The sequence below is a fragment of the Vipera ursinii genome (genome assembly GCF_947247035.1).
Source record: "Vipera ursinii genome assembly, chromosome: Z".
In the NCBI taxonomy this organism is placed as follows: Eukaryota; Metazoa; Chordata; class Lepidosauria; order Squamata; family Viperidae; genus Vipera; species Vipera ursinii.
The window spans coordinates 23383232-23410791 of NC_139517.1; the positions used below are offsets into that span (position 1 = coordinate 23383232).

The following is a 27560-nucleotide window of genomic DNA, read 5'->3' on the forward strand; positions in this document are numbered from 1 at the left end:
TCAAATACACACATGCTTATACATACATACAGTACATATAGACATAGATATGCATATACATACAATATACAGTATAGTACATATACATGTACATTTGGAGAAATGTTTTTTTTCAGCATAGATGCCAATTGAGTGATTAATAAGGTTTCATGAAAGTTTTATGCATGTCTTTATGCAAATGGTTGGTAATTATTACTGAAATTAATGTTTGACATCAGTTCCCTAATATAATGTCTGCACAATCACAATGTATTCTTAGAAGAATCTCAGAAATGTAACAGCTTTGATAAAGCATTTTTAATTTCTTTATTTCTCAGGCTATATATCAATGGATTTAGCATGGGTGGAATAATGGAGTATGTTATAGTTATTGCAAAATCCAGATGGGAAGGTTTCTGAGGTGGGGATCTAAGATAAGCAAAACTCACAATAATTACAAATCCAGAGAAAACAATGACATGAGGTAGACAGGTGGACAGTGCCTTTTTCCTGGCTTGAACAGAAGGAATTCTCAGGACAGCAGAGAAGATCTGTATATAGGTAGCAACAATGAAAATAAGGATGCCAATCCCAGATAGAACACTAAAAATAAGGGATACAATTTCAGCTAGGAACAAATCAGAGCAAGTAAGTTTAAGCAACTGTGGGATTTCACAGAAGTACTGATTGACAACATTGGAACAGAGAGGTGTTGCAAAAGTGCCACCAGTATGCAATCCACCATAGAGGAAACCAGAAATCCACACATATCCAACCATTTGCCTGCAAGCTCTCCTATTCATTATCAGTTCATATTGCAAAGGGTTGCAAATGGCAACATAGCGATCATAGCCCATTACTGTAAGAAGGGCAACATCACATCCTACAAATGAGATAAAGAAAAAGACTTGAGCAACACATCCAGAATAAGAAATATATCTGTTATTCAACACATAATTGATCATGACTTTTGGGATAAGAACAGAGACAGAAGCAATGTCCTGGATGGCCAAATTCATTAGAAAAAAGTACATGGGTGTGTGGAGATGGTAATCAAAAACCACCGCAGAGATGATAAGAAGATTCCCTGTTAGGGTCAATAAATATAAAATCAGAAATAAACAAAAATGTGCTATTCGCAGTTCTTGGATTGCTGAAAATTCAAGGAGCAGAAATTCAGAGATAGATGATTGATTTGCCATTTGTTAAAATAAATTACTAAGAGCGAATGCATGAGCTGCAAGAAAACAAAAAGATAAATATTAAAATCAGAGCATCTTATAAAATAACATTTGCATTTGAGACTTCTGGTTTGTCACACAACTTCCGGTTTGTCACGCAGCCGTTCTGGACAGCTGGGAGACTTGCTGTCTCTCCTCTGTCCAGTTTTGCATTGCTGCGGGCCCCTGAAAAGGGCCGAAAGTCACCCTGAAGAGGCAGCCAGCGAGGAGGGGCACTCACTGGATTGCAGGAGAGCTGCAACTCTCCCACTGGACCTGGCAATCTCTCCAAACCAGCAGATGAAAGGACCAGCCATTATGGCTCATCCCTAGGGTATGAACAGCCAAAGTCACATTTTCCACCAGGCAAATCTTAAAGCAGCGCGGAAGAGACTGGGTGAGATCTACCTCTTTTACACCATAATTACTTTCTGTACCTCGTTAAGTTGCTAAGCATTTTCCCCCCTGTGGTGAGGGAAGGGGGATTTCAGCCCTCCCTCCAGAAAGAGTGGTGACTAAATACCCAGGGGCATTTTAAACATTGAAAAAGTAACTGAATCCCAATTGGAACTTTTCAAACCATGTGGATTGAATGATTTTTTTTATTTCCTATTGTTCATTGTCTACTTCTGCTGGAAATTTGGATTCTTTCTTATGAAAAAAAGAAAGAAAAACTGAAAAAAATAAGACAATTTTGGGACTCAAAGGGAAACTTTAAAAGGGGCCTGACTGGCTGTCCAGGGAAATAGATAAGATACATAACCTTGAGAACTTTGAAACAACAGCTGTGAAAGGCTTTGTGTTCCCTATTTAGAAAAAAAAATCTTTCTTTTGGATTTTCTAAGTGTAAAGCCTTTAGTTTAAAATACCAACATGGAAGAAGACCAGGAACAAAATTTATGTATAGATGAAGATCAACAAACTGTTTCTATGTTAAAAACACTAATCCAAATTCTTAACACAACCAATGAAATACCAAGAGGTTATGTGAAGGAACAAGAAGACAGCCCAGATATGAAAGCCCAAACTTTGACCACAATTAAAGAACCATCTATACAAAATACAATAGAAAAAATGAAACATTCAAGTACCATGACAGAAAAATCTAGTATTAAACAAATATTGATATTTGAAAATCCAGAAAAGACATCGACAACCTGGAAAAAGGAAAATGTTTCTTATACAACTCAGAAGGAACTAGAGGATCTAGAAAAAGAACAGTTGGATGAGAAGACAAACAATTCAGAACAACTACGTCAATATGGAAAAATAAAGAGATGACTCACTAGATCACAGGTCTGCAACCCATGGCTCCGGAGCCGCATGCGGCTCTTTCAGCCGTCTCCTGCGGCTCCCAGTCCTCTGCCATGTGTGGTCCCAAAAAAAAGTGGGACTAAAAAAGTTTAACCAATTAATTCAAATATTCAGGGTAGGTGCATATCTCGCCTTGGCTCCGCTATTCAGTCAAACCCTGTTCTGCGCATGTGCACACATTTTTTGCGGCTCCCAGTTTTTCCTTTTGTGAGGGAAACAGTTCCAAGTGGCTCTTTCACTGTTTCAGGTTGCTGACCCCTGCACTAGACCTACAAGTCCTTTCAAAAAAGTGGTGATTGGATGGCTTTGCCAATATCAATAAATATACATGATATTACAAGGAGATTGGTTCGATGACCCAAAAATAAGGACATGGAAGATGATTTGGCAAAGGAAAAAAGCCAGAATAAGACTCAAGAAGAATGGAGTTTTGACCATCTTATTGAAATCTGAAACAGAATGTACTTAAATAGATAAGAAGTGTATGTTGAACACAAGACATTGTTATGAACTGAGGTAAAAAATACTGGTCATTAAAATTTAGCAGTATAAATACTAATAGCTAATATGAATATTGATTTGTACATAAAGGTCATGTAAAGGTGAATATTGTAGATAAGCTAAAAACTTACTGTTGAAAGTAATAACTAGATCTATATGGAATGTTAAAAACAAAAATTATCAGTTTAAGCAAGAGATAGCAGATATAAATAGGAAGAGAGGAATAATTAAATATTGAAATAAAAAGAAATTTTGATTACTACTTAAAAAAACTGAAAATTAGCAAAAAGGAAGGATATATTAGGAAGGAAGGAAGGAAGAGCCTTGGTGGAGCAGTGGGCTAACGCCTCCTTAAGTAACACCAGCTGCCTGTAATTAGTGCAGGTTCGCATCCCACCAGGCTCAAGGTTGACTCAGCCTTCCATCCTTCCGAGGTAGGTAAAATGAGGACCCAGATTGTTGGGGGCAATTAAGCTGACTTTGTAATAATGCCGCTTGGGGTGTGTGTGAAAGCCCTAATAAGCAGGCTTATACATAGAATGAAGGCTACTGCTAAGTTTGTAAGCCGCCCTGAGTCTTCGGAGAAGGGCGGGATATAAATGGAATTAAAATAAATAAATAAAATAAATATATCCTTAACTTGTTGACATAGAGGGTGAGAAGTTAAGTAATCAGGATGTGTATTTTGAACATTAGATTTTGTGAGAAATGGTGATAGATGAATTGGGAGTATACTAAAAAACTTGGGAATGATAAATATCAAATATTAAATCTAAATGTTAGTGGAAATTAAAATTGAAAAATCTATTGGGTCATTGATTGTCTAAAAGATTGTATGTTAAAACAATTAGAATATGTGTAAACTAAAAACTGTGGATATATGTAAGAAAGTTATTTTCTATGTGATGGATAGGATAAAACTTGTCTTTTAATTTACAAGTAGACAGTATATATGAAGGGGAAAAGAGAGGAAATATCTATGGTAGCAATTTGAAATCTGTACTAATGATATCTGTATGTAATTGAATTACTACTACCCAGCCACCACATTGCTTTTCAAATATGTGAATGTAATATCAGAAAATCAATAAAATTTGTATTAAAAAAATTGCATTTGAATATGAACACTTCTGGTGATGGATGGGAGACATGAAAAAAGTTATAAAATTTGTTTTGGAGGTTGATTATCAAAGAATGTTTTCAAAATTGTTATGCAAGATCAGATAAATGTGTGATTAAGGAATATTTTAGCAAAGAAAGAACAGAATAATTTACAATATTTTCTGGATCAGAATTTGCAGGTTTTTAAGAAGAAAAAGCAAGAAAATGCTAGACTTTGTAATGTCCTTGGTCTAACACAATCTATAGAGAAGTATTCTTTAAATTACATTAATTGAAATGTACAATGTGTGTAAAATGTAAATATTGTATAGTGTATAGGATCATTTTCCATTCTGAAAGGAGAGAAAAAATAAATAAATCAACTGAATTAAAATGAATAAGAATATCAGAGAAAATTATAGAGCAATGAGAATTATCATTCCGAACCTCTGTATATATTTACATAAGTAAGTAGATATCTGCCTATCCAAATACAAATGCTAGAATGTATATGTGTGCATAATCATAAATTTTCTCTCTATTTTTGAATTTACTCCTGTCCTTTGTTGTTGTTGTTGTTTGTTCATTTTTGCGGGAAGGGAAGAGGATATCACTGAGCTTCATTAAGGATAACAATCTTGTTACTTAATTGTACTCTGCTGGATATATTTGATATTATTCTACAATATTATTCTCTGTCCAAAATTACTCAGAGTCCAGCACAGATACACATTTATTTTAAGGCATTGGACAGGAGATTTTATTTGCTCAGTGGCATTTGTTTGGTATGATAAATCTGTGTAGATTAGCTATATTACATGGGCTCCACAGAGATAATGAAATACTTTACAGAAATACTCTACAGAAATATACCAGGTATTGATAATATATAAATACCTTATTTAAATACTCTATAAACAATTGAGTACAAGCTATTTTTATTCTGTTCTAAGAACAATAACCAGTTTATCAGTAAAATTATTAAAACAGAAATCTTACTTTTTCTCTTCTATACTTTATTTCCAGATGGGACTTCTCTAGCCTTTGTCTCCTCCAAAGTAATGGTTTCTTTTGCTCCCTTGTGAAGCTATATATGCTACATACAATCTCCTCTCTTTTTCTCCTTCAGAAAATCAAAAGGCTTTTCTGCGTTTGTTTTTCAAGTGATAACAACACATATGAATAAAAGTGTAATGTTTGTCAGAACCTGTTTGTGGTAGATCAGCAGAGACCAACAACTTTCTTCCTGGGGAATTCCTTCTGAAAGTTAATGCAAATTAATGACAAGAGCACAGAGAGAAAAGATTACTTTCTGTTTGATACATCTGCTAATTACAATTGTCAAACATTTGGTTCGGAATAAGCTGAAAGGATATAAAAAAGTAAAACTGAACACCAAGTTCTTCTCAATCATTATGTTTGTAAGGGACTAAAAGTACTTTAAACTTTAAAATGTAGTAATACATTGTGATCCATACAGACACATACAGAAATGTATTACTTTATTTTTATATGGTTTTGAAGAAAATGATGTTTTAATTAAAGATGTCCCAAATTTCTTTAAAAAATATTTTAAGAGTTACTAGCATTGGGCTACTATGACTATTAATCTGTTTCCTAGCTTCTTTATGTTCATCTTGTATGTTAAACTGTTAAAAGTGTAATGTGACTATGGTTTCATAATTAATACATTTCTGACTTGAATACCTGATCCTCAATAGCTTATTCACAAATTATGGAAAATTCTTTCTTCTGTATTCATAAGGTGAAGAATATTGAAATGAACAACATATTTGAGACATCTCTAATCAGAAAAAAGGGTTCATAAACTCTACAATATATTCCTTGTTGTGTAGCTGGTTCTTTGGAGGCAATAAGCAAGACAAGAGGTTGCAAACAAAAACATTGCTTTATTGAGGCAAACAGGAACAGAATTGAAACAGAGGCTGCTGCACAGCTATTTATATGGTTGGCCAGTAGGCGGCGGCCAATAGGTTTAAAGGAACCCATTCCCACCCCAAATCATCCAATGATCTTCTTGGAGACAGCAAGTCTAGCTTAGTCACTGACCATTACATAGACACACCATTGAGCAAACATAAGCAGCATTCAAACAGACACATGAACAGTTCAAGTAAAAATCCCAATACATTACACTCCTGACCTGGGATATAAAACTAATATATTGCAAATGACTATAATACCATGTCATACAGAGGCATCTTGAAAGCAGGAGTGGGAAATGACAAAAAAAAATGATTGATGATGTGACACCAGTCCATCCCTTTTTTGTGCATTGTGATACCACACAAAAAAACGAGTCATGGAATTTATGTTACAATAGTGTGATGTTGCTCTCATCACTATACTCTACTCCAGTTCATTGCAGATACTGCTTTGTGTTGGCAGCAAGCAATGCAAATGAAAAAATAAGGACATCTAAAAATAATTCCAAAAACAAGATTCTTCCCATGTTCATCTATTCTATTTCTTATTTAATTTATGACAAAAGACAGCACTATTTCTATCAGTTTGGTGACAGAAATTTAGCATTGAAGGTACTTAAAATGGTGTGTGTGTGTGTGTGTGTGTGTGTGTGTGTGTTAAGTGTTTGTTAAGTATTTAGAATACCTTGCTAGGCCCCAAACATGGGACAAATCTTATTTCCTGTTTCAGCCTAACCCAAGGCCATCCACAGGCAGTAGTCACAGCAGTGACAGCTCATATTTGTGTAATTTTTTTTTGATTGCTAACAAAGAATTAAAGGGATATATATTTCTTAATTAAGTTAAAATACAAATCCTAGGCATATTGATATTAAAACAAAAGTTCGAACATCAGGATAAGATAAAAACCAAAGCAGTTTAATAACAAAAGCTCGATTTTATTAAACTGGCTAGGTTTTTATCTTATCCCTGTGTTTGAAGTTTTGTTTTTATGAGAGAGTTTTTAATTGGGGTTTTATATTTTTTAGGGATTAAATTTAATTCTTTTTAATTGTTTTTAATTTTTGTATCAATGTTTTAATTACCCTGTAAACCGCCCTGAGTCCTTCGGGAAAGGGCGGTATATAAATCCAATAAAATAAAATAAATAAATAAAATAAATATATATAAATGAGAGAGACAAGGTGGGTCAGTGGGTTAGGACACTGAACTTGTTGATCAGAAGTTTGGCAGTTTGGCGGGTTGAATCCCGAGTGCCATGTAACAGACTGACAACCTGTTACTCGTCCCAGCTTCTGCCAACCTAGCAGTTCGAAAGCACGTAAAATTGCAGGTAGAAAAATAGGGACCACTATGGTGGGAAGGTAACAGCACTCTGTGCGCCTTTGGCGTCTAGTCATGCCAGCCACATGACCACAGAGATGTCCTTGGACAAGTGCTGGCTCTTTGGCTTTGAAATGGAGATGAGCACTGGCCCCTAGAGTTGGAAACGACTAGCACACATGTGCGGGGGAACCTTTACCTTTACCTTATATAAATGAATGAGTAGGCATAATTTAATATTACATCAGACTCCTGACATGTGCATTTAATCAAAGGCTTTAGCATAGTCAATGAAGCAGAAGTAGATGTTTTTTTCTGGAACTCCCTAGCTTTCTCCATGATCCAGCATATGTTGGCAATTTGATCTCTAGTTTCTCTGCCTCCTTGAAATCCTGCCTGTACTTCTAGTAGTTCTCGATCCACATACTGCTGGAGTCAAGGAGTGTAGGATTTTAAGCATATCTTTACTAGCATGTGAAATGAGTGCAATGGTGCAATAGTTTGAACATTCTTTGGCACTGCCTTTCTTTGGAATTGGAATGTAAACTGACCTTTTCCAATCCTGTGGCCACTGTTGAGTTTTCCAAATTTGCTGGCAAATTGAGTGTAGCACTTTTACTGCATCGTCTTTTAAGATTTTGAATAGCTCAGCTGGAATACTGTCACCTCCACTAGCTTTGTTGTTGCTCAGCTTTCCTAAGGCCCATTTCACTTCACATTCTAGGATGTCTGGCTCTAGGTCAGTGACCACCTCATCTTGGTTATCAGGGACGTTAAGCTCATTCTTGTATAGTTCTTCTGTGTAATTTTACCACCTCTTCTTAATCTCTTCTGCCTCTGTTAGGTCCCTGCCATTTTGGTCCTTTATCATGCCCATATTTGCATGAAATGTTCCCTTCATCTCTCCAATTTTCTTGAAGACATCTCTGGTCTTCCCTATTGTTTTCTTCTCTTTCTTTGCACTGTTCATTTACGAAGGCATTCTTGTCTGTTCTAGCTAATCTCTGGAATTCTTCATTCAGTTGGGTGTATCTTTCTTTTTTCCCCCTTGCCTTTCACTTCCCTCCTTTCCTCAGCTATTTGCAAAGCTTCCTCAGACAGCCATTTTGCTTTCTTGCATTTCTTTTTCTTTGTGATGGTTTTAGTTGATACCTCTTGTATAATGTTGCGGACCTCCATCCACAGTTCTTCAGGCACTCTGTCCATCAGATCTAATTCCTTAAATCTATTTGCCACCTGTACTGTATATTCATCAGGGATATGATTTAGTACATACCTGAGTGGCCTAGTGCTTTTCCCTACTTTCTTCAGTTTAAGCCTAAATTTTGCAATGAGAACCTCATTGTCTGAGCCACAGTCAGCTCCTGGTCTTGTTTTTACTGATTGTCAGTAGTTTTTTTTTTCTCATAGAACGTTCAGAACGGCGTTCCGGCAGCCGTACCAACAGGCTGAAAAATACCTTTTATCTGTGGGCTGTTAGGCTTTTAAATGGGACATAATCTCTGTGAATTTATGCAGAATTGACTTGGGAGGCCGGTGTGTGGTGTAGCTGGTTCACATAATGTGGTGGGATGGAGGGTTTGTTCTCACTGTGTGTTAGGGGGAGAGAGCACGGGGGGAGGCTCAGCTAATCTCAGTGTACACATGTACTTTGACAATAAAGGTTTTCTAAAAAAATATTTGTTCAGCCAAGGATCAGTATTTATACAGTGTAATGTGAAAAAAAATGTTTTAAGAATTGTCCTCAATGAATTATTATGAAATCATCCAAGATCATCTAAATCTATCAAATTGCACAAAATAAACTTATTGATAAAGTAACATTTGTTCAGCCATTTTTTGTATTTTTTTTGTATTTTTTTTTTGAATTTTGTATTTATTTATTTATTTATTTATTTGAAAAACAATCAGTATGTGGCCTTATGTCATGTAATAATGTGAAAAAACCATGTTTGAGAATTTTCTGTAAGAGATATGAAAAATATACACCATCCAAATATGTTCAATACATAAAATACACTTTTTTAAAGAATAAGTAGTTTAAATCCTCGAGAATCAAACAAGTAAAGGTAGAGAATTTGCCCATGTAATCAAAGACATATACTTTTGTTCATGTGTTAAAAATGCTTTGACCTCTCAAATCTCTGTGAGTGGCTCTTGTTGTGTAGTGGATTCTTGGGAAGCAGGAGGCGAGACAAGAGGATTCAAACAGGAACATTGCTTTATTGTAGTAACAGGAACAGAACTGAGAACAGAGGCTTCTATGCAGCTACTTATACAGTTGGCCACTAGGTGGCAGCCAATAGGTTTAAAGGAACCTATTCCTGCCCCAGAGCCAACCAATGATGGTCCTGGAGACTGCATGTCTGAGCAACCAGTGACTGTTTCAGACACCCTAATTAAGCAATCTCAAGCAGCATTCAAAGACACGTGAAAACATTTCAAGTAAAAGGCACAATACATTACAGCTCTGATTTGATTTTTGTTAACAACATTGTACATGAAGGTAGCATCTTTTTATTTAAAAAGTAATTTTCCATTGTCTTTTTGAATTCTGTGTTTATCCATTAATTTTCCATTGTCAACTTTTCCCTCCCCATCCTCCTATTTCTCCTCCTCCTCTTTTTCCTCTTTTCTTTCTCCTAGTCTTCAGCCTTGGTATAAAAATATAAATATACATACTGGTAATAAACTAAACAAAATAAATATAACTGTGTAATAGAGATAATTATGTACTAACATCACTAAAAATACTTAGTGTTTTTTTTTAATATAAGATCACCTGGGGGTCATCTGGAGGTAACCCTATTTGGGATTTAAGCATTCTCTTTTATATCTGAGATATCTGCAAAGCCTCTACTACAATTTTCAAATTGAACACTCAACTTGCCTCCAGAAGCTGTGAATGCTCCAAAGTTGGATTTTTTAAAGAAGAGACTGGACAACCATTTGTCTGAAATGGTATAGGGTTTCCTGCCTGAGCAAGGGGTTGGACTAGATGATCTCCAAGGTACCTTCCAACTATTGTTGCTGTTGTTGTTGCTGTTGTTGATGTTGATGTTGATGTTATTATTATTATTATTATTATTATTATTATTATTATTATTATTATTATTATTATTATTATCCTTAACTTAAGAAAAAATATTCATTTGTCACAGAAGCTGGTGGAGGCAGGGGCATATAATATTCCAACAATCTATACCAGTTCAATGCATTCCTTTTAATATTAACAGAACTATTTGTCAACATGTGCTTTCATATCTTTGTTGTAGCCCTTGCAAATAATCCTCTTAGTTTTGTTCCATGTTGTTTTATATCAGTCAACCAAAAATAGATTATTATTTTTCTTCTAAACTAGTCTGATTCAATTGGATTAATAAAGACATGATGAAACAGATTTTGAGTAGAAGAAACAACTGGCTCTCATTGATCTCATAGCTGTTGTTCTTAGTGTTGTTCTCACTAAGCTGTTGTTCTCACTAAGAAAAACAGCTATGAGATCAAAAAGAGCCAGTTGTTTCTTCTACTCAATAGGAGAATGGTTAATACAGAGTATGCTTAAAATCTTCCAGGAGGAAACAATCACACAATTGATATTGTTGTTGTTAGTTGCAAAGTCGTGTCTGACCCATCACGACCCCATGGACAATGTTCCTCCACCTCTACCATCTTCTGGAGTCCATTTAGACTCACAGCTACTGCTTCAGTGACTCCATCCAGCCACCTCATTCTCTGTCGTCCCCTTCTTCTCTTGCCCTCAGCCTTTCCCAGCATTACAATTGATATATGCTGGCCCAATTTGGAGTTTCAATCAACTAGAAGAATTAGAAGTTTTCCAGAATATGTTTGCAACATCAGTCTTAGCATTACGTGCATGTATACTAACAGCAATGTTGAGATTAGAAGTGGGACCAATAAATGAGTTAATACCAAGAATTTTAAACTTTACCATTATTCATCAATACATGTGATTATTTATTTATAAATCAAATATATAGGACTGTCCAACTCATTACTGATTCTGGGTGGCTTGCAGATTAAAAAACATAAGCAATATCTAAATAATAATGATAACGATAATGATAACAACAACAACCCAGTGAGGCACTACCTTGATGCCATTGTGGGGCTTGTGTGTTTTGAGGAAGATGAGAATGATGCCAGAGGTTCAACCATACTGGACAGAGGACAAAGACAAAAGTGTCTTTCCCAAATTTGAAAGTTGTTGGTAAGCAGGTAGTTGGCCTGTAGTTGCCTGGTGTTTCCTCTTTTGATGGATTTTTCATTATTAGGTAGGTTTTCCCAGTTGTTAGCCACTTTTCAATTTCTCCTCCTTGTAGTATATTGTTGAACTGCTTGGCAGTGAGTGGGTATAGAGTGTGGATAGAGTGTGGATAGAGTGGGTATAGAGTGTGGATAGAGTGTGGATAGAGAACTACCAGAAATACAGGCAGCATTTTGAAGAAGCAGAGCAACTAGAGATCAAATTGCCAACGTACACTGGATCATGGAGAAAGTTAGGGAGTTCCAGAAAAACATCTACTTCTGATTCATTGACTATGCTAAAGCCTTTGATTGTGTGGATCACAACAAACTGTAGCAAGTTCTTAAAGAGATGGGAGTATCAGACCATCCTATACTGTTGCCCTGCCTATTTAACTTATATGCAGAGCACATCATGAGAAAGGCAGGGCTAGATGAATCAAAAGTTGGAATTAAGATTGCTGGGAGAAATGTCAACAAGCTAAGATATGCAGATGATACCACTCTAATGGCAGAAAGTGAAGAGGAACTAAAGAGCTCTTGATGCGGGAGAAGAAGGAGAGTGCAAAAGTGGGCTTGAAACTTAACATTAAGAAAACCAAGATCATGGTATCCGGTGCTCTCAATTCCTGGCAAATAGATGGGGAAGAGATGGAGGTAGTGACAGATTTTATTTTCCTGGGCTCCAAGATTGCTGCAAATGGGGACTGCAGCCAAGAAATTAAAAGATGCTTAAATGGACTGCAGAAGATGCTAGAGGACAGGAAGGCCTGGAGGAACATTGTCCATGGGGTCACGATGGGTTGGGCACAACTTTGCAACTAACAACAACAACAACAACAACAAAAAGACTTTCTGGGACTGGTGAGATCACAATCGCACAGCAAATTCAGTGGGACAGTTTCAAAAAATCTCAAATCCAATTTTCTTATGTTTCCAACCACAGAATATTGGGAAGTCATGTTTCCATTTCTGTTTAGATAATATCTGTAGGATGTCTTCAGATATCATACATCAATGACATTTATTCCAAAATAATTAATAAGATATTATGTCAGTCCACAAAACTGTCTAGATTTAGAAGCTCAACAGGTTTGATACCAAAACTATAGTCTGGACTGAGAAGATGAAAAGATTCCTTGTTTTTTGTTTGATTTTTTTTAATAACCTATTGAAAGAAACAGTCCTCATGTTTGTGCCAAGGTTGCATGACTATGTCCAAATGATGACTAGAAGTTAAAATTGACTTTAGGATTTCTTTATTTTACTCTTGTATTATAGTGAAATTATACCAATTATATTATGAAGAAAATAATAGAAAGATGTCACACTGAACTAGAACTAGGCAACATTTTTTATCTGAAAGTAAATAGTATTTCAGAGTACTCCTGGCTAGCAACTCTTTAATCCAAATATGTTCAAATTGTGGAATACTTTCTAATCCCAATATTTCTGCATATTCAGTTCCTAAAATAAGAACACTAGGATAGCATACAACAAAAATATAGAGTCAATAAATATAGAGTCAATGGATATAAATATAAATATAGAGTCAATGGATGTCTACAACAATAAATCAGGGTTAAAAGACCAGTGGTTTTGTTTTGTTTTGTTTTGTTTTGTTTTTTAGAGGGGAGGAGAATTTTCAAACACAAATTTAATAGAATAACAGAGTTGGAATTGAGCTTCTAGGTCTACCTCCTGTTCAGGCAGGAAACTCAGAAAAATGGTTGTCCAATCTTTTGTTAAAATCTCCACTACTGAAGCACCCAAAACTTCTCGTTCCATTAATTGATTGTTCTAATGGTCAGGAAATTCTCCTCAGTTCTAGGTAGGGTCTCTTCTTGTTTCTTGAATTCAGATGCTTTGGAAAATAGGTTAGGCAGCTCTTCAAATATTGGAACACAGCTATCATGTCACCCTTGGTCCTTTTTCTCCCCATTAAACTAGACATACCCAATTTCTGAAAGTGTTCTTCATATATTTTAGTCTCCAATCCTGTAATCATCCTTGTTGTTCTTCTCTGCATCCATTTTATAGTCTCTCAATATCTTTTTATATCATGACAACCAAAACTGATGCAATCTTCCAAGTATGGCATTATAAGATATTAACTTTTTATGTGATCTTGATTCCATTCTTCTATTAATATATCTCCAACCTCTGTTGTCCTTCAAAATTCCTGTAATTCTTTATTTGAGGGAATATTTTAACATTCTTGGAAAACTGAGAAAAGCAAAGTATCAATTCCCTATTTATTTTTTTTAAAAAAGAAAATAAACTTGAATGAGCAATGTGGTGGAATCTAGCATTTAGTTGCTAAAAGTGGGAAAGAAGCAAATCATCTTATAACATGTAGAAAGAGACCTAGGAGGATTTCTCTTAAAGATTTCTCTTAAAGATGCACAAGAATTATCTGTTAGTTATGTAATTACCTTTATTATTTTTAATTCCATGTGCCTGGCAAGCAATGATGCAAACCAAATAGAACCACACCAAGGTTGTTGCAGGATGAGTATTGTCTACTTTTTTCTTAAAATTTCATATAAGGTTCATATAAAATATTTCATATAAAGTTCATATTAAAAGAGACATTTAGAAATAGAGAAAGATGAGAGGGAGAAGGGACAATTAGTTTTGACTTGGTTGACTACAAATGAAATCTCAGAACAAATACTTTATTTGGATATTATTTTGGTTGAATTTATTTTACTCTTCACATTTCTTCAGGCTTACTGCTTGCCTGAAAACTCAAAGTAAAAAGTCTCCTGGATACTTAATTTCACAGACTACCAGTTAAAAATGCAGAGATAAAATGTTTAAAATATACACTTCCAAAATGAAGAGCACAAATGTTATATCATAAGAAATACATTTGCCTGCTAAAATCTTCCAATGGATACAGGATTGTGAAAAAAGAAAAAAAACAAGACACTATCATGTAATCATATTTAAATACATGAACTATGTTATTTTGAAATTTAGCATAAAAATATAATAGATGCATAAGTTTTTTAAACCAAAATGAATGTCATACAAACAAAATACTAGTACATAGACAATAAAGACAATAATTATATTACATCAAATAATAATGTTTACTTATGTTCTATGCTATATTGCAAAGCATTAATTTTCATTAAAATATACTTGCAATGGGAAAATATCATTAAGATTTATTTCTGAGAAACCAAAATATTTAAATATTCAAGAAATATTCAATTCACCATTGGACAGGAAACAACAATGATCCTAAAAAAATGTATAGACAACTGGAACCGTTTATCAGGGTAGCTGAATCTGAAAATGATTTTTGCCTAAGGAATTTGGACAAACATGGAGAATTAGCTTCCAGAATGCCATTTTGAGTTCACTGTTCCTCATGCTATAGATCAATGGATTCATGACTGGTGGTACCACACAGTAAAATATTGAGATAAATGGATCTAATGCTGAAGAAGAGATAGAGGCTGGACTGAAATAAGCAAGGCTAGCACTTACCACATACAGACAAATGACTATAAGGTGGGGCAAACAAGTAGAGATGGCCTTTTGCTTCCCATGGATAGAGGAGATTTGTAAAACTGCCCTAAAATATTAACATATGAAAACACAATTAGAACAAAAAGAATGAACCCTACACAAGAACCAAAGATAAGTGCCAATTCCTCTGCAACATAAGAGTCAGAGCAAGAGATCTTGAGTAACTGAGGAATTTCACAGAAGAACTGGTTGATGATTCTGGAACAGAAATCCAGTGTGAATAAATTTCCATTATAGACTGTTGAAAACAAGAGACCACTAATCAAGGCACCAATTACCATTTGGATGCAGGCTCTTTTGTTCATTACTATTTCATAATGTAATGGTTTGCAAATTGCTATATAACGATCATACGCCATGACAACAAGGAGGAAGAGATGAGATATCACAAAGAAATCAAAGAAGAAAACTTGACAGAAACACCCAGCATAAGAAATAGCTTCAGTGTTCATCAAGGAATTCAGCATGGACTTAGGAACTGTGACTGAGATAGAGCCAAGATCTTGGAAAGATAAGTTGGCCAGAAAAAAATACATGGGTGAATGAAGTTGATAGCTATAAAGAATGACAGTGATGATAATGAAGTTTTCAGTGAGGACCACCAAATAAATTACTAAAAAAATGATGACACGAAATATCCGAAGCTCCTCAGTATCAGGGAATCCAGGTAGAAAGAATTCATCAACTCTTGTCTGATTTTCTATAGTACTCCTCAGGCTTTGCATTCTGTGGAACTCACACTAAATTAGATTCTTTTTCATACACCACTATTCAAGATATACTGGGAAGCTTTGAAAACAATTTTCTCTGACCTGACCACGTGAGATAGAAGGAATTAGACTTTTATCTATGGGATATTTGTAATTGTGCTCAAGGGGACTCAGTTTGCAAAAGCATAGATAGGTTCCTCAGGTGCTTGGAACTTTGTTTATACTGGCTTTAAACCAAAGAACAATGACTAGATATTTCTTTCAGGTGGTTTTAACTGTAACACAAGAGAGTTTCTATGTTCATTTCTATTTTAAAAGTAAAATTCATATGGGAAATAGAGATCTATCCATCTCTCTCCTATACATACATACATACATACATACATACATACATACATACATACATACATACATACATACACTGATGGGATTCAGCTGGTTTGCACTATTTCAACAGAACCGGTAGTTAAATTTTGTTGGGTTTGGACAACTGGCTGAATGTACGCTGCTTCTGGAAGTCCATTTTAGGCTTGGGAGACCTGGAGGAGGCCTCTCAGGCCTAGAATGACTTGCTGGAAGAGCAGGAATGCCATTTCCAGAAGTCTGTTCTAGGCCTCAGAGGCCTAGGCCTGCATCCACACAGCGAACCAGTTGTTCAGGGATTTGAATCCCACCACTGCATGCATGCATGCATACATACATACATACATACATACATACATACATACAGCCAAAGTACTTCAACATTGGCCATGAAAAATTGAAATAGCTGCATAAAGCAATTGAATTATTTGAAGAAGGAAGACCAAGATAGCACCCATCAACCTTGATATGTCTTTATTGGAACTTTTTAATAAAGTGGATTGAACACAATCATTATTCATTTTATGAACAGTACATAACTGCTGCTTTGCTCAACCTGTAGGATACTTATAAGCAAAGCAATACAGTTAATCCAATTTCAGTTACTGTAACATATCTATTAGGATCCTTAGTCAGCAAACAATAAAAATGAATATTTCCAAAAAATCTTTGATTTTTTAAATCTAAGAATCAAAAGTATGATAATTCCAACTACATGAGCAATTATAAACTAAATAAGTAAACAAGCAAACTGCTTTTATATTCTTTTGAAGCCAAAGTGATCAACCGCTGGCAGTATAAATATAAACTGAGCACCAGAAATAAAATAAATGTTAAAGTCAAAGTGTCTAATGTCAACTTGAGCAAAGACTCAAGGAGATTAAGAAACAATTGTGTCTCATTTAAAAGAATATTTATCACATGTCCAAAAATATTTTTTCCATTTGCAATAGAAATTTCCTGTTATAAAGAAGGAAGGAAGGAAGGAAGGAAGGAAGAAAGAAAGAAAGAAAGAAAGAAAGAAAGAAAGAAAGAAAGAAAGAAAGAAAGAAAGAAAGAAAGAAAGAAAGAAAACAATTTAAAATGCAAGCTTGAGTTCTATAATGAACTTCAGATTCCAAGAAAGACATGTCATATAGCATTGCCCTATTAAAGGCACCTTAAGGCAGAGTTACCAATTTCATTTAGACTGCCAAAACAGAATGTTGCATTCAGGCCCTATCATCCATGAGAATAAACAATGAAACAATTAAGATTAAACAATTAAAACCAACTGAAAAACAAATTAATCTTTTTTCTTTGGATTAAATAGAGTGTAAACAAAAAGACCAAATTTCTCATATACCTAATATACCCCAGAGCTCCTGAACCAAAGTAGGCTTCCACAAAATGAGCTCCCTTGAGGATAATTGCAAGCACTGTATAGATAAAGCTTTGATTCCTTCTCTCTTACACTGCCAAGATGAAGAAAATGATTTTCAAAATGTTCTAGTCAGACTTAAATCCTGATGCATGGAAAAAAGTCTGATTGTTGAATTCTTTCCACAGACTGCACCACAGGAACAGCACTATGGAAAATCAGTCAATAATTGATGAATTCCTTCTGCATGGATTTCCTAACACTAAGGAGCTACGAATATTCCATATCATCATTTTTCTACTAATTTATTTGGTGTCCCTCATTGAGAATCTTGTTATCATTACTGTCATTCTTTATAGTCGTCAACTTCATTCACCCATGTATTTTTTTCTGGCCAATTTATCCTTCCAAGATCTTGGCTCCATCTCTGTCACTGTTCCTAAGTCCATGCTGAATTCTTTGATGAACACTGAAACCATTTCTAACTCTGGATGTTTTTGTCAAGTTTTCTTCTTTGTTTTTTTTGTAATGTCTCATCTCTTCCTCCTTGTTGTCATGGCATATGATCGTTACGTAGCCATCTGCAATCCATTACACTATGAGATGGTGATGAACAAAAAAGTCTGTGTCCAAATGGCAACCAGTGCATGGATGGGTGGTCTCTTTTACTCAGCTCTCTATATTGGAAATTTATCCACAGTGGAGTTCTGTTCCAGAATTATCAATCAGTTTTTCTGTGAAATTCCTCAGTTGCTCAAAATTTCTTGCTCTGACTCTTATGTTGCAGAAGAGCATGCACTCATCTTTGGTTCTTGTGTAGGGTTCTTTCTTTTTGCTCTGATTGTCTTTTCATATGTTAAGATTTTTAGAGCAGTTTTGCAAATCCCATCTACACAAGGGAAGCAGAAGGCTTTCTCTACTTGTTTGCCCCATCTTATAGTCATTTGTCTGTTTATGGTTAGTGGTACCTTTGCATACCTGAGACCCACATACAGTTCCCCATCAATATCTGATCTCTTGACTTCTTTGTTCTACAGTGTGATACCACCACTCATAAACCCTCTGATCTATAGCATAAGGAACCACGAGCTGAAAGTGGCAATCTGGAAGCTAGTTTTCCATACATGTTCATATCCCTTCTGCAAAAATCATTCTCGGTTTCAGCTACATTTATAAACAGTTACAGTTGTTTATACATGTTCTAGAAATATTGTAATTAAAAAAAGATCTTTGAATTCCATGTTTGATGGGTGAAATATATATGAATGCTTTCTCACAAATAAATATTATTCCTCAATAAATTTGCCAAGAATTGCCATTTAAATCTCAGTGATAAAGTATATTTTAAGGAATGTTAATGTTTTGTGATATAGCAGGGAAAATAAACATTATTTGATATAATTATTTCCAGTATCAGTGTTGACTATATATTACTGTTTTATTTAGATGACTTTAATTTTGTGTTTAAAAAGGTATGCAATTTTTATATTTTTCTGCATAATTTTAATATAATACAGTTATCATATCTAAATATGTTTCCCCAATGGTGTCATGTATTTAATCTCTTTTCCTTTAAAATTCTGTTAAATAAACATAGATCCTGTCAAGATGCACATATCTTCTTCTCAGAGGGATAACATAATATGACAAGTGCAATTCACTGAAATGGAAATGTTCTTGGGAATCTAAATGTATAAATATAATTTTGAGTTATTTGTAATGGAGTTGCTATACCATAGGATATTATCTATAAATATCTCAGTTTTCCAAGAATTTTCAAATGCCATTTTAGTCCCAAATAAAGAATCACAAAAATTGTTAAGGGTAACAGATGTTGAGGATAACTGGGACTTTGAATCTGAAAGGAAAAGTTGCTTTGAGGTACATACTGTATTGTCAACTTTAAAAAAATATCACTGTGCTTTTAATCCTAATTTATTTCTGTAGGCATCCACTGAGGGATGGTTTAATTTGATTTGCATGTATGTTTTAGTGCCTATACCTTTTATGTACATAGTCCCCCTGCCTTCGGATTACAAACTTTGGAAATGAATGTGCAAAATTATTTAGATTGAAAACAATGTCGTCTACAATTTGGATACATTTTTTATAAAAATTGCCAGTTAGTGTCATAGAGCCCATTCAAGAATACTCTGAAATACCATTTGCTTTCAAATCTAAAATGTCGCCTAGTCTTACTTCATTTTGACATCTTTCTACTGTTCTCTTCATAATATAATTGGGGAAAACCCATTATAGTTGAAGAGGAAAAAAAGAAAGAAAGTCTTGAGTCAGTTTCAACACCTGTCAACCCTTGGACACATTCTTACAGCTTTGGGGCATACATGTGGGTGGTTTCTTCCAATGTTTTTTTCCCCCAGATAGGAATATTTTCATCTTCCTAGTCAATACTATACTAACAATACTATCATTGATGATCTTGAATTCAGTGATTAACCAACTCAAACTCCCCTGAACCTATAAGCAGAAATGTTTGGATGGTCTTTTGCCCTTTCAACTTCATTTTCTTCTTTGATTTTCATTGGCAACACACAATACCTGAACCTTCTCTTCTTGCCCTTTATTTATAGCCATTTACTATCTTGTGCTTGCCAAAAGAATACCTTGTTCTTGACCTTTGAATTTTGATATTGGGTCATATAGCTAATGCTCTGAATGCCAGTCATTTGGAGTGACTATCCTTAAAAGTCACTCCAATCCTGTCAACCTTGCAACAATAATGTGGATGAAAGGTATGATTCACTGTCGTTATTATTCCAAGCTTTCTATACAGGACTTTTAGTTCTCCTTGATTCCAGTCCATTATTCCAGTTCTTCTTCTTCTTCTTCTTCTTCTTCTTCTTCTTCTTCTTCTTCTTCTTCTTCTTCTTCTTCTTCTTCTTCTTCTTCTTCTTCTTCTTCTTCTTCTTCTTCTTCTTCTTCTTCTTCTTCTTCTTATTATTATTATTATTATTATTATTATTATTATTATTATTATTATTATTATTATTATTATGTTCAGAGTGGTACATGTAAGGACAATAAAGACTCTTCTCTGTCATTGTAAAAGAGCAAATCATGTACAAGAAAACCACAAGAATACATCAGTATGTGTATTAGTACATTCTAGTTTGGGGGAAGTGACCACTTAGCATTTTAAAGGACCATATATTCATTTATATCTACAAAGATGAGAACTGTGCAGGGAATTATTTTCCTTGTGATGCTGTAGGGAAGTGAAATATGGACATTGAAGAAACAAGATAAAATAGTAGTAATGATGCTTGTTAAAGATGGTGTTGAAAAATATTTCTGGAAATATAATGGATAAGCAAGAAAACAGATTATAGAACAAATAATTTAGCCTCTGGACTGTAATCATACTCTATCTCTCTATCTATCTATCTATCTATCTATCTATCTATCTATCTATCTATCTATCTATCTATCTATCTATCATCTAGCTTTCTAATCAATTAGAATCCAAAGCACAATGACGAGGTTTAAATTCTTCTTCTTCTTCTTCTTCTTCTTCTTCTTCTTCTTCTTCTTCTTCTTCTTCTTCTTCTTCTTCTTCTTCTTCTTATTATTATTATTATTATTATTATTATTATTATTATTATTATTATTATTATTATTATTATTCACACAGTCAGCCAGATGTAGACTGGATTTGGCATTTTTGTCTACCTATCAAGTCCTTAACAAGGACCTAGGATAGGCAAATGTGGATGTTTGATGGTATTATAGACATTGTCACAGGATGGAAGCAGTTCCTAGTAAGGCCACCTTTTGCAATTGACTAATGGCGAATTTGTCAATGCCAATGGTGTTCAAGTGGTACTCCAGTTGTTTTGGGATTGCATCCAAGTCACCTATTACTATTGGTACTACCCTTGCTTGCCTTTGCCGCAGTCTTTTTATTTGTATTTGTAGGTCTTTGTATTTTTTTTATCTTCTCCACTTCTTTGTCATCTATTCTGCTGTCTCCAGGCACTGCCACGTCCACTATCCTGACTTTTTTGTCTTTCTTATTGGCAATTGTTAAATCCAGGGTGTTATGTTGCAGGTGCTTGTCTGTTTGAATCGACCTCTTTTAACCAAGCCACATCCTTGTGTTTTTATTTTGATTATAAAACTTTTATTCATAAAACATGAAACTCAGTCAACTGAACACTCAAACTGACTGGCAGTAATGGTTGACACGGGTTGCTGCCACCATCCTAGGTATCAACCAGGTGTCTCCTTAAAATGTTAGATGTTCCGAGTAGCTCAGTTTTTTGTAGCTTTGCTGGAGTTATTGCAGAAAGCTGCAATTTCTTGATGCAAAGTTTTTGGACATAGTTCCCAGTGCCCCGATGACAATGGGTATCACTGTTACATGTTTCATCCATAATTGTGCAGTTTCGATAGCCAGGTCACAGTATTTAGTAATTTTTTTCCAGTTCTTTTTCTTCAACTCTGGCATCTCCTGGTACAGCAATATCAATCAACTCTACACTTTGGTTCTCTACAACTGTGATATCTGGTGTGTTGTGTTCCAAATGGCAATCTGTCTGTATCTGGAAGTCCCACAAGATCTTCACCCCCTCATTCTTGACAACATTTTCCACCCTATGTTCCCACGACTTTTCGGACACAGGCAAGTCGTATTTTTTACTTTGGGAACAAATCTTAAAGCCTCAAAGTTACAAAAGAAACTCAATTAATTCAACAAAAAAATTAAGCAATTTCATCTGTATCTACTAAAAAGCTTCTATCTGTTACTGGGGATTCATTGTCCCATTTTCTCTCTAAACTGTGAATTAAAGTAAAATTTGGAGTAATTTTACAAAAGTTCTATATTAATTTGGAAAAAGAAAAAGAAAACCTCTTGCATTGCATGTTATATGTTATTTATGACATCTTGTGGTGTAACCTGGTACAGCAAGTAAATTTCTTTTTTCTGTTGTGAGAGCTGACTGTCCTTGAAGATAAGTGTGGGAACACCTGGCATCGATTACAACTCTTCAGGTGGTGGAAAATCTTTGACTATTATTAAAACAGTCTCCATGGAAGATTTAACTTTAAACAACAATGAAATGGATGAATACATCCTGCCACTTGATTATAAACTGATAATGGACACGATCTTGGCAATGACAGAGCAAATTAAAGCCAAACTGCAAGAAAAATCTGACAAATTAAAGCCATCAAATCAAACTCTGACTTTAAATGAGGAAAAGATAACCCAAAACCAAATAGAAGAAGTGGAAACTAACACCAAAATAAGGGATTTTAAAGAACAACAAAAGCAACCTACAGAAAACCTTAAAGCCCAAACTTTAATGGTAACTACAAAACTTACAAGCCAAAAAACAACAGGATCTGAACAAAGCAGCATCAAGAGTGAAGACACTAAAGGCCTCCAAATACACTATATTGAGAATACAATTAACCAAATGACAACCATGAAACCAGCTACTACTTTTTACCTAACCCAGATAGAATTGGAAGTTCAAAAAGACTTGATTGATTTAATGACAACTATACTATATCAACCACCAAATACTGAAATATCAAAGCAAAAATACAATGGTTACAAAGGGGACATCTTCCTTGCAAAACTGACATTTGGATATGCTCCCTGGATTCAAATAAGGGGTATAGGAAGAAAGGGATACATTTGAGAATGTAAAGATACCAAGAGCGAAACATGATTGGCAGAAAAGGAAGTCAAGAGTTATATTTAAAAAAAACTGACCTTGTTTCTCTTTTGGGATTCCTAAAGATAGACTGGAATCTCAAAAAAATATCACTGATTTTACATTTAGCTTTTAGATTTGTAAAGGAAATATAACTTCGAATCATATTAAAGAATTTGGAATGACATATCAAAAGAGCCTTGGTGGAGCAGTGGGCTAATGCCTCCTTTATATACATATACCAGCTGCCTGCAATTAGTGCAGGTTCGCATCCCACCAGGCTCAAGGTTGACTCAGCCTTCCATCCTTCCGAGGTAGGTAAAATGAGGACCCAGATTGTTGGGGGCAATAAGCTGACTTTGTAATAATGCCGCTTGGGGGTGTGTGTGAAAGCCCTAACAAGCAGGCATATACATAGAATGAAGGCTACTGCTAAGCTTGTAAGCCGCCCTGAGTCTTCGGAGAAGGGCGGGATATAAATGGAATTAAAATAAAATAAAAATAAAATAAAAGATAGTATGTTAATAATTGATGTACGGTTAAGATGATTTATAGAATATTCAGTGGCTATTTTTGAACTATAGTATAGAATCTAGAATCTTAAGATGAAAACTAGACTTTTATGGTAAATCATAAGAATGTTTTGTAATGACCAATAAAAGTTTTGTAGACAAAAGAATTATTCTTTATTGAAATAGGGAATTGTGGGTTACCCAAAATTAAGCTTTTTTCTATATACTACAGGCTATTCTAGAATATCCTATTGCAATTAGATAAAATTTAAAAACAGTATGTTGATATATAAGTGAAAATGTAGATCTTTGGTCATTTGGGTTATCCTGGGTGTTATCCACCGGCAGTCTTTTACCAGCGGCGCCCTGAGAAGGCCCTCCATGTGGGAGCACACAGGACGAAGGGAACCTGATGCCGGCAGCAGGTGTTCCCTTAAATATCCCGGACCCAAGCCATTTAGGGCTTTACAGGTCATCACCAGCACCTTGAATCTCACTCGGAGGGCAACCGAAAGCCTATGCAGCTCGCGGAGTAGAGGTGTTACATGGGAGTATCGGGAAACCCCCAACACATGTAACCTGAACTATTTATAACTGGTTATTTTTTTATTTTAACTACCAAACCACCATATTGTTTCACAAATAAATTTCTATGTAAATATTAAAAAATCAATAAAACTTATTCGAATCTCAGAAGGGTATGACTGACTGATGAAGACTAATGAGTCCGAAATGCATATCAGCCACCCTAAATTCTTTGTTAGTAATTTACACACACACACACACACACACACACACACACATATATATATATATATGTGTGTGTGTGTGTGTGTGTGTGTATACACACACACACACACACATATACATATACACACATATACACATACACATACACATACACATACACATACACATACACATACACATACACATACACATACACATACACATACACATACACATACACATACACATACACATACACATACACATACACATACATACATACATACATACATACATACATACATACATATATATATATATATATATATATATATATATATATATATATATATATATATATAAAAGCAATTGTTCATTTCTAAAGTCCAGCATTCTACAGCAAGGAAGATTATTCACAAAAATTTAAAACAGTCACCAATCTTCATGGAGTGGATGTCCCAGCAAATTCACCCCAAAGTCAGACCATACAATGCTTAGAGAAATTGCAACAAAATGCAACATCTCAGACTCTACAGCCCTCAGTTATATGTTTAATGTTAAAGTTCATGACAGTACAATTACAAAAAAACTGTATGGTTTAATTAGAAAGGTTGCCAGGAAAAAGCCTTTTCTATCTAAAAAAAATATGGAAGCAAAGCTCCTTTGTAAAGTTGTATCTGAATAAATGTTTTCTGAAAACATATCCTTCAGACAGACAAGAACAAAGTGGAGTTATTTAGCTATAATGCATAATGCCACATTTGGCAAAAAACAAGCACAGCATATCAGCACAAATATGTCATACCCACCATCAAGCACAATGGTGGAGAGGTGATTATTTGGGCTTGTTCTGTAGCCCCAGGACCTAGGCACTTTGCAGGCACTGAGTTGAACATGAACTCCTCTGCACACCAAAGTATGCTAGAGTCAAATGTGAAGCCATCTGTCTGACAATTAAAGCTTGGCTAATTTTGGATCATAGAACAGGACAATGATCCCAAACACACCAAAAAATCTATAGCAGAATGGCAGAAAAAGAATGAATCAAGGTGCTACAATGACCCAGTGAAGGTCCAGACCTTAACAAGACTGAAATAATGTGGTGAGACCTCAAGACAGCTATACATAAGCAAATGCCCATAAACCTCAATGAACTAAAGCAATCTTATAAAGAGGAGTCCCCTTCATGGATTACTGCCTTGTCATGGTGAAGGGGCATGCGTAATTCACTGAAGCTATGAGCTATGCCATGCAGGGCCACCCAAGATGGACAGATCATAGCAGAGAGTTCTGACAAAATGTGATCCACTAGAGAAGGAAATGGCAACCCACTCCAGTATCTTTCCAAGGAAAACCCTATGGACAGTACCAAAAGGCAAAAAGATATGACACTGGAAGGTGAGCCCATCAGGTCGGAAGAAACCCAATATGCTACTGGGAAAGAGCAGAGGGCTAGTACTAGTAGTGCCAGAAAGAATGAAGTGCTGGGCCAAAGTCGAAAGGACGCTCAGCTGTGGATGTATCTAGTGGTGAAAGGAAAGTCGATGCTGTAAAGATTTTTTTTCTTCATAGGAACCTGGAATGTAAGATCTATGAATCAAGGCAAGCTGGACATCATCAAACAAGAGATGACAAGACTGAACATCGACATCTTAGGAACCAGCGAACTAAAATGGACAGGAATGGGTGAATTTAATTCAGATGACCACCAGATATACTACTGCGGGCAAGAATCTCTCAGAAGAAATGGAGTAGTCTTCATAGTCAAAAAAAAAAGTAGGAAAAGCAATACTGGGATACAATCCTCAAAATGACAGAATGATCTCAGTTCGAATCCAAGGCAAACCATTCAATATCACAGTAGTCCAAGTCTATGCCCCAACCACCAGTGCTGAAGAGGATGAAATTGACCCTTTCTATGAAGCCCTACAGCACCTTATAGAACTAACACCAAAAAAAAATGTCCTTATCAACATGGGGGATTAGAATGCTAAAGTAGGAAGCCAAAAGATAACCAGAATAACAGGCAAGTTTGATCTTGGAGTACAAAATGAAGCAGGGCACAGGCTGATAGAATTTTGTCAAGAGAATACGATGGTCATTGCAAACACTCTTTTTCAACAACCCAAGAGACGGCTTTACACATGGACATCACCAGACGGTCAACACAGAAATCACATTGATTATGTGCTCTGCAGCCAAAGATGGAGAAGCTCTATACAGTCAGTAACAACAAGACCAGGAGCTGACTGTGGCTAAGACCATGAGCTTCTCAATGCAAAATTTAGGCTTAAACTGAAGAAAGTAGGGAAAAGAACTAGGCCACTCAGATATGAACTAAATCATATCCCTGATAAATACACAGTAGAGGTGACAAATAGATTTAAGGAATTAGATCTGATAAACAGTGTGCCTGAAGAACTATGGACAGAGGTTCACAACATTGTACAAGAAGTAGCAACTAAAGCCATCCCAAAGAAAAAAGAAATGCAAGAAAGCAAAATGGCTGTCTGACGAAGCTTTACAAATAGCTGAGGAAAGGAGGGAAGTGAAAGGCAAGGTAGAAAAAGATATACCCAGTTGAACACAGAATTTCAGAGAATAGCTAGAAGAGATAAGAATGCCTTATTAAATGAACAGTACAAAGAAATAGAAGAAAACAATAGAATAGGGAGGACCATATCTCTTCAAGAAAATTGGAGAGATGAAGGGAACATTGCATGCAAAAATGGGCATGATAAAGGACCAAAATGACAGGGACCTAATAGAGGCAGAAGAGATTAAGAAAAGGTGGCAAAATTACACAGAAGAACTATACAAGAATGAACTTAACATCCATGATAACCACAATGAGGTTGTCACTGACTTCAAGCGAGACATTCTAGAATGTGAAGTGAAGTGGGCCTTAAGAAAGCTGAGCAACAACAAAGCTAGCGGAGGTGACAGTATTCCAGCTGAGCTATTCAAAATCTTAAAAGATGATGCAATAAAAGTGCTACACTCAATTTG

General features: G+C 35.3%; 3 protein-coding genes across 3 annotated transcripts; 1 reads left to right on the plus strand and 2 right to left on the minus strand.

Moving 5' to 3' along the window:
- Nucleotides 1–266: 266 nt before the first annotated feature.
- LOC310650043 (olfactory receptor 14J1-like) lies at nt 267–1303 on the minus strand (the record flags this gene model as incomplete). The annotated part of the gene is made up of 1 exon (XM_083378881.1): nt 267–1303. The coding sequence occupies exon 1, from the start codon at nt 1179–1181 to the stop codon at nt 267–269; it is 915 nt and encodes a 304-aa protein (XP_083235007.1). The 5' UTR covers nt 1182–1303.
- A 13632-nt stretch (nt 1304–14935) lies between these two features.
- On the minus strand, nt 14936–15918 carry LOC310650044 (olfactory receptor 14J1-like; the record flags this gene model as incomplete). Its single annotated transcript, XM_083378882.1, has 3 exons — nt 14936–15102; nt 15152–15239; nt 15472–15918. The coding sequence occupies 3 exons, from the start codon at nt 15916–15918 to the stop codon at nt 14936–14938; spliced, it is 702 nt and encodes a 233-aa protein (XP_083235008.1).
- A 1918-nt stretch (nt 15919–17836) lies between these two features.
- LOC310650045 (olfactory receptor 14A16-like) lies at nt 17837–18802 on the plus strand (the record flags this gene model as incomplete). The annotated part of the gene is made up of 1 exon (XM_083378883.1): nt 17837–18802. The coding sequence occupies one exon, from the start codon at nt 17837–17839 to the stop codon at nt 18800–18802; it is 966 nt and encodes a 321-aa protein (XP_083235009.1).
- Nucleotides 18803–27560: the final 8758 nt, after the last annotated feature.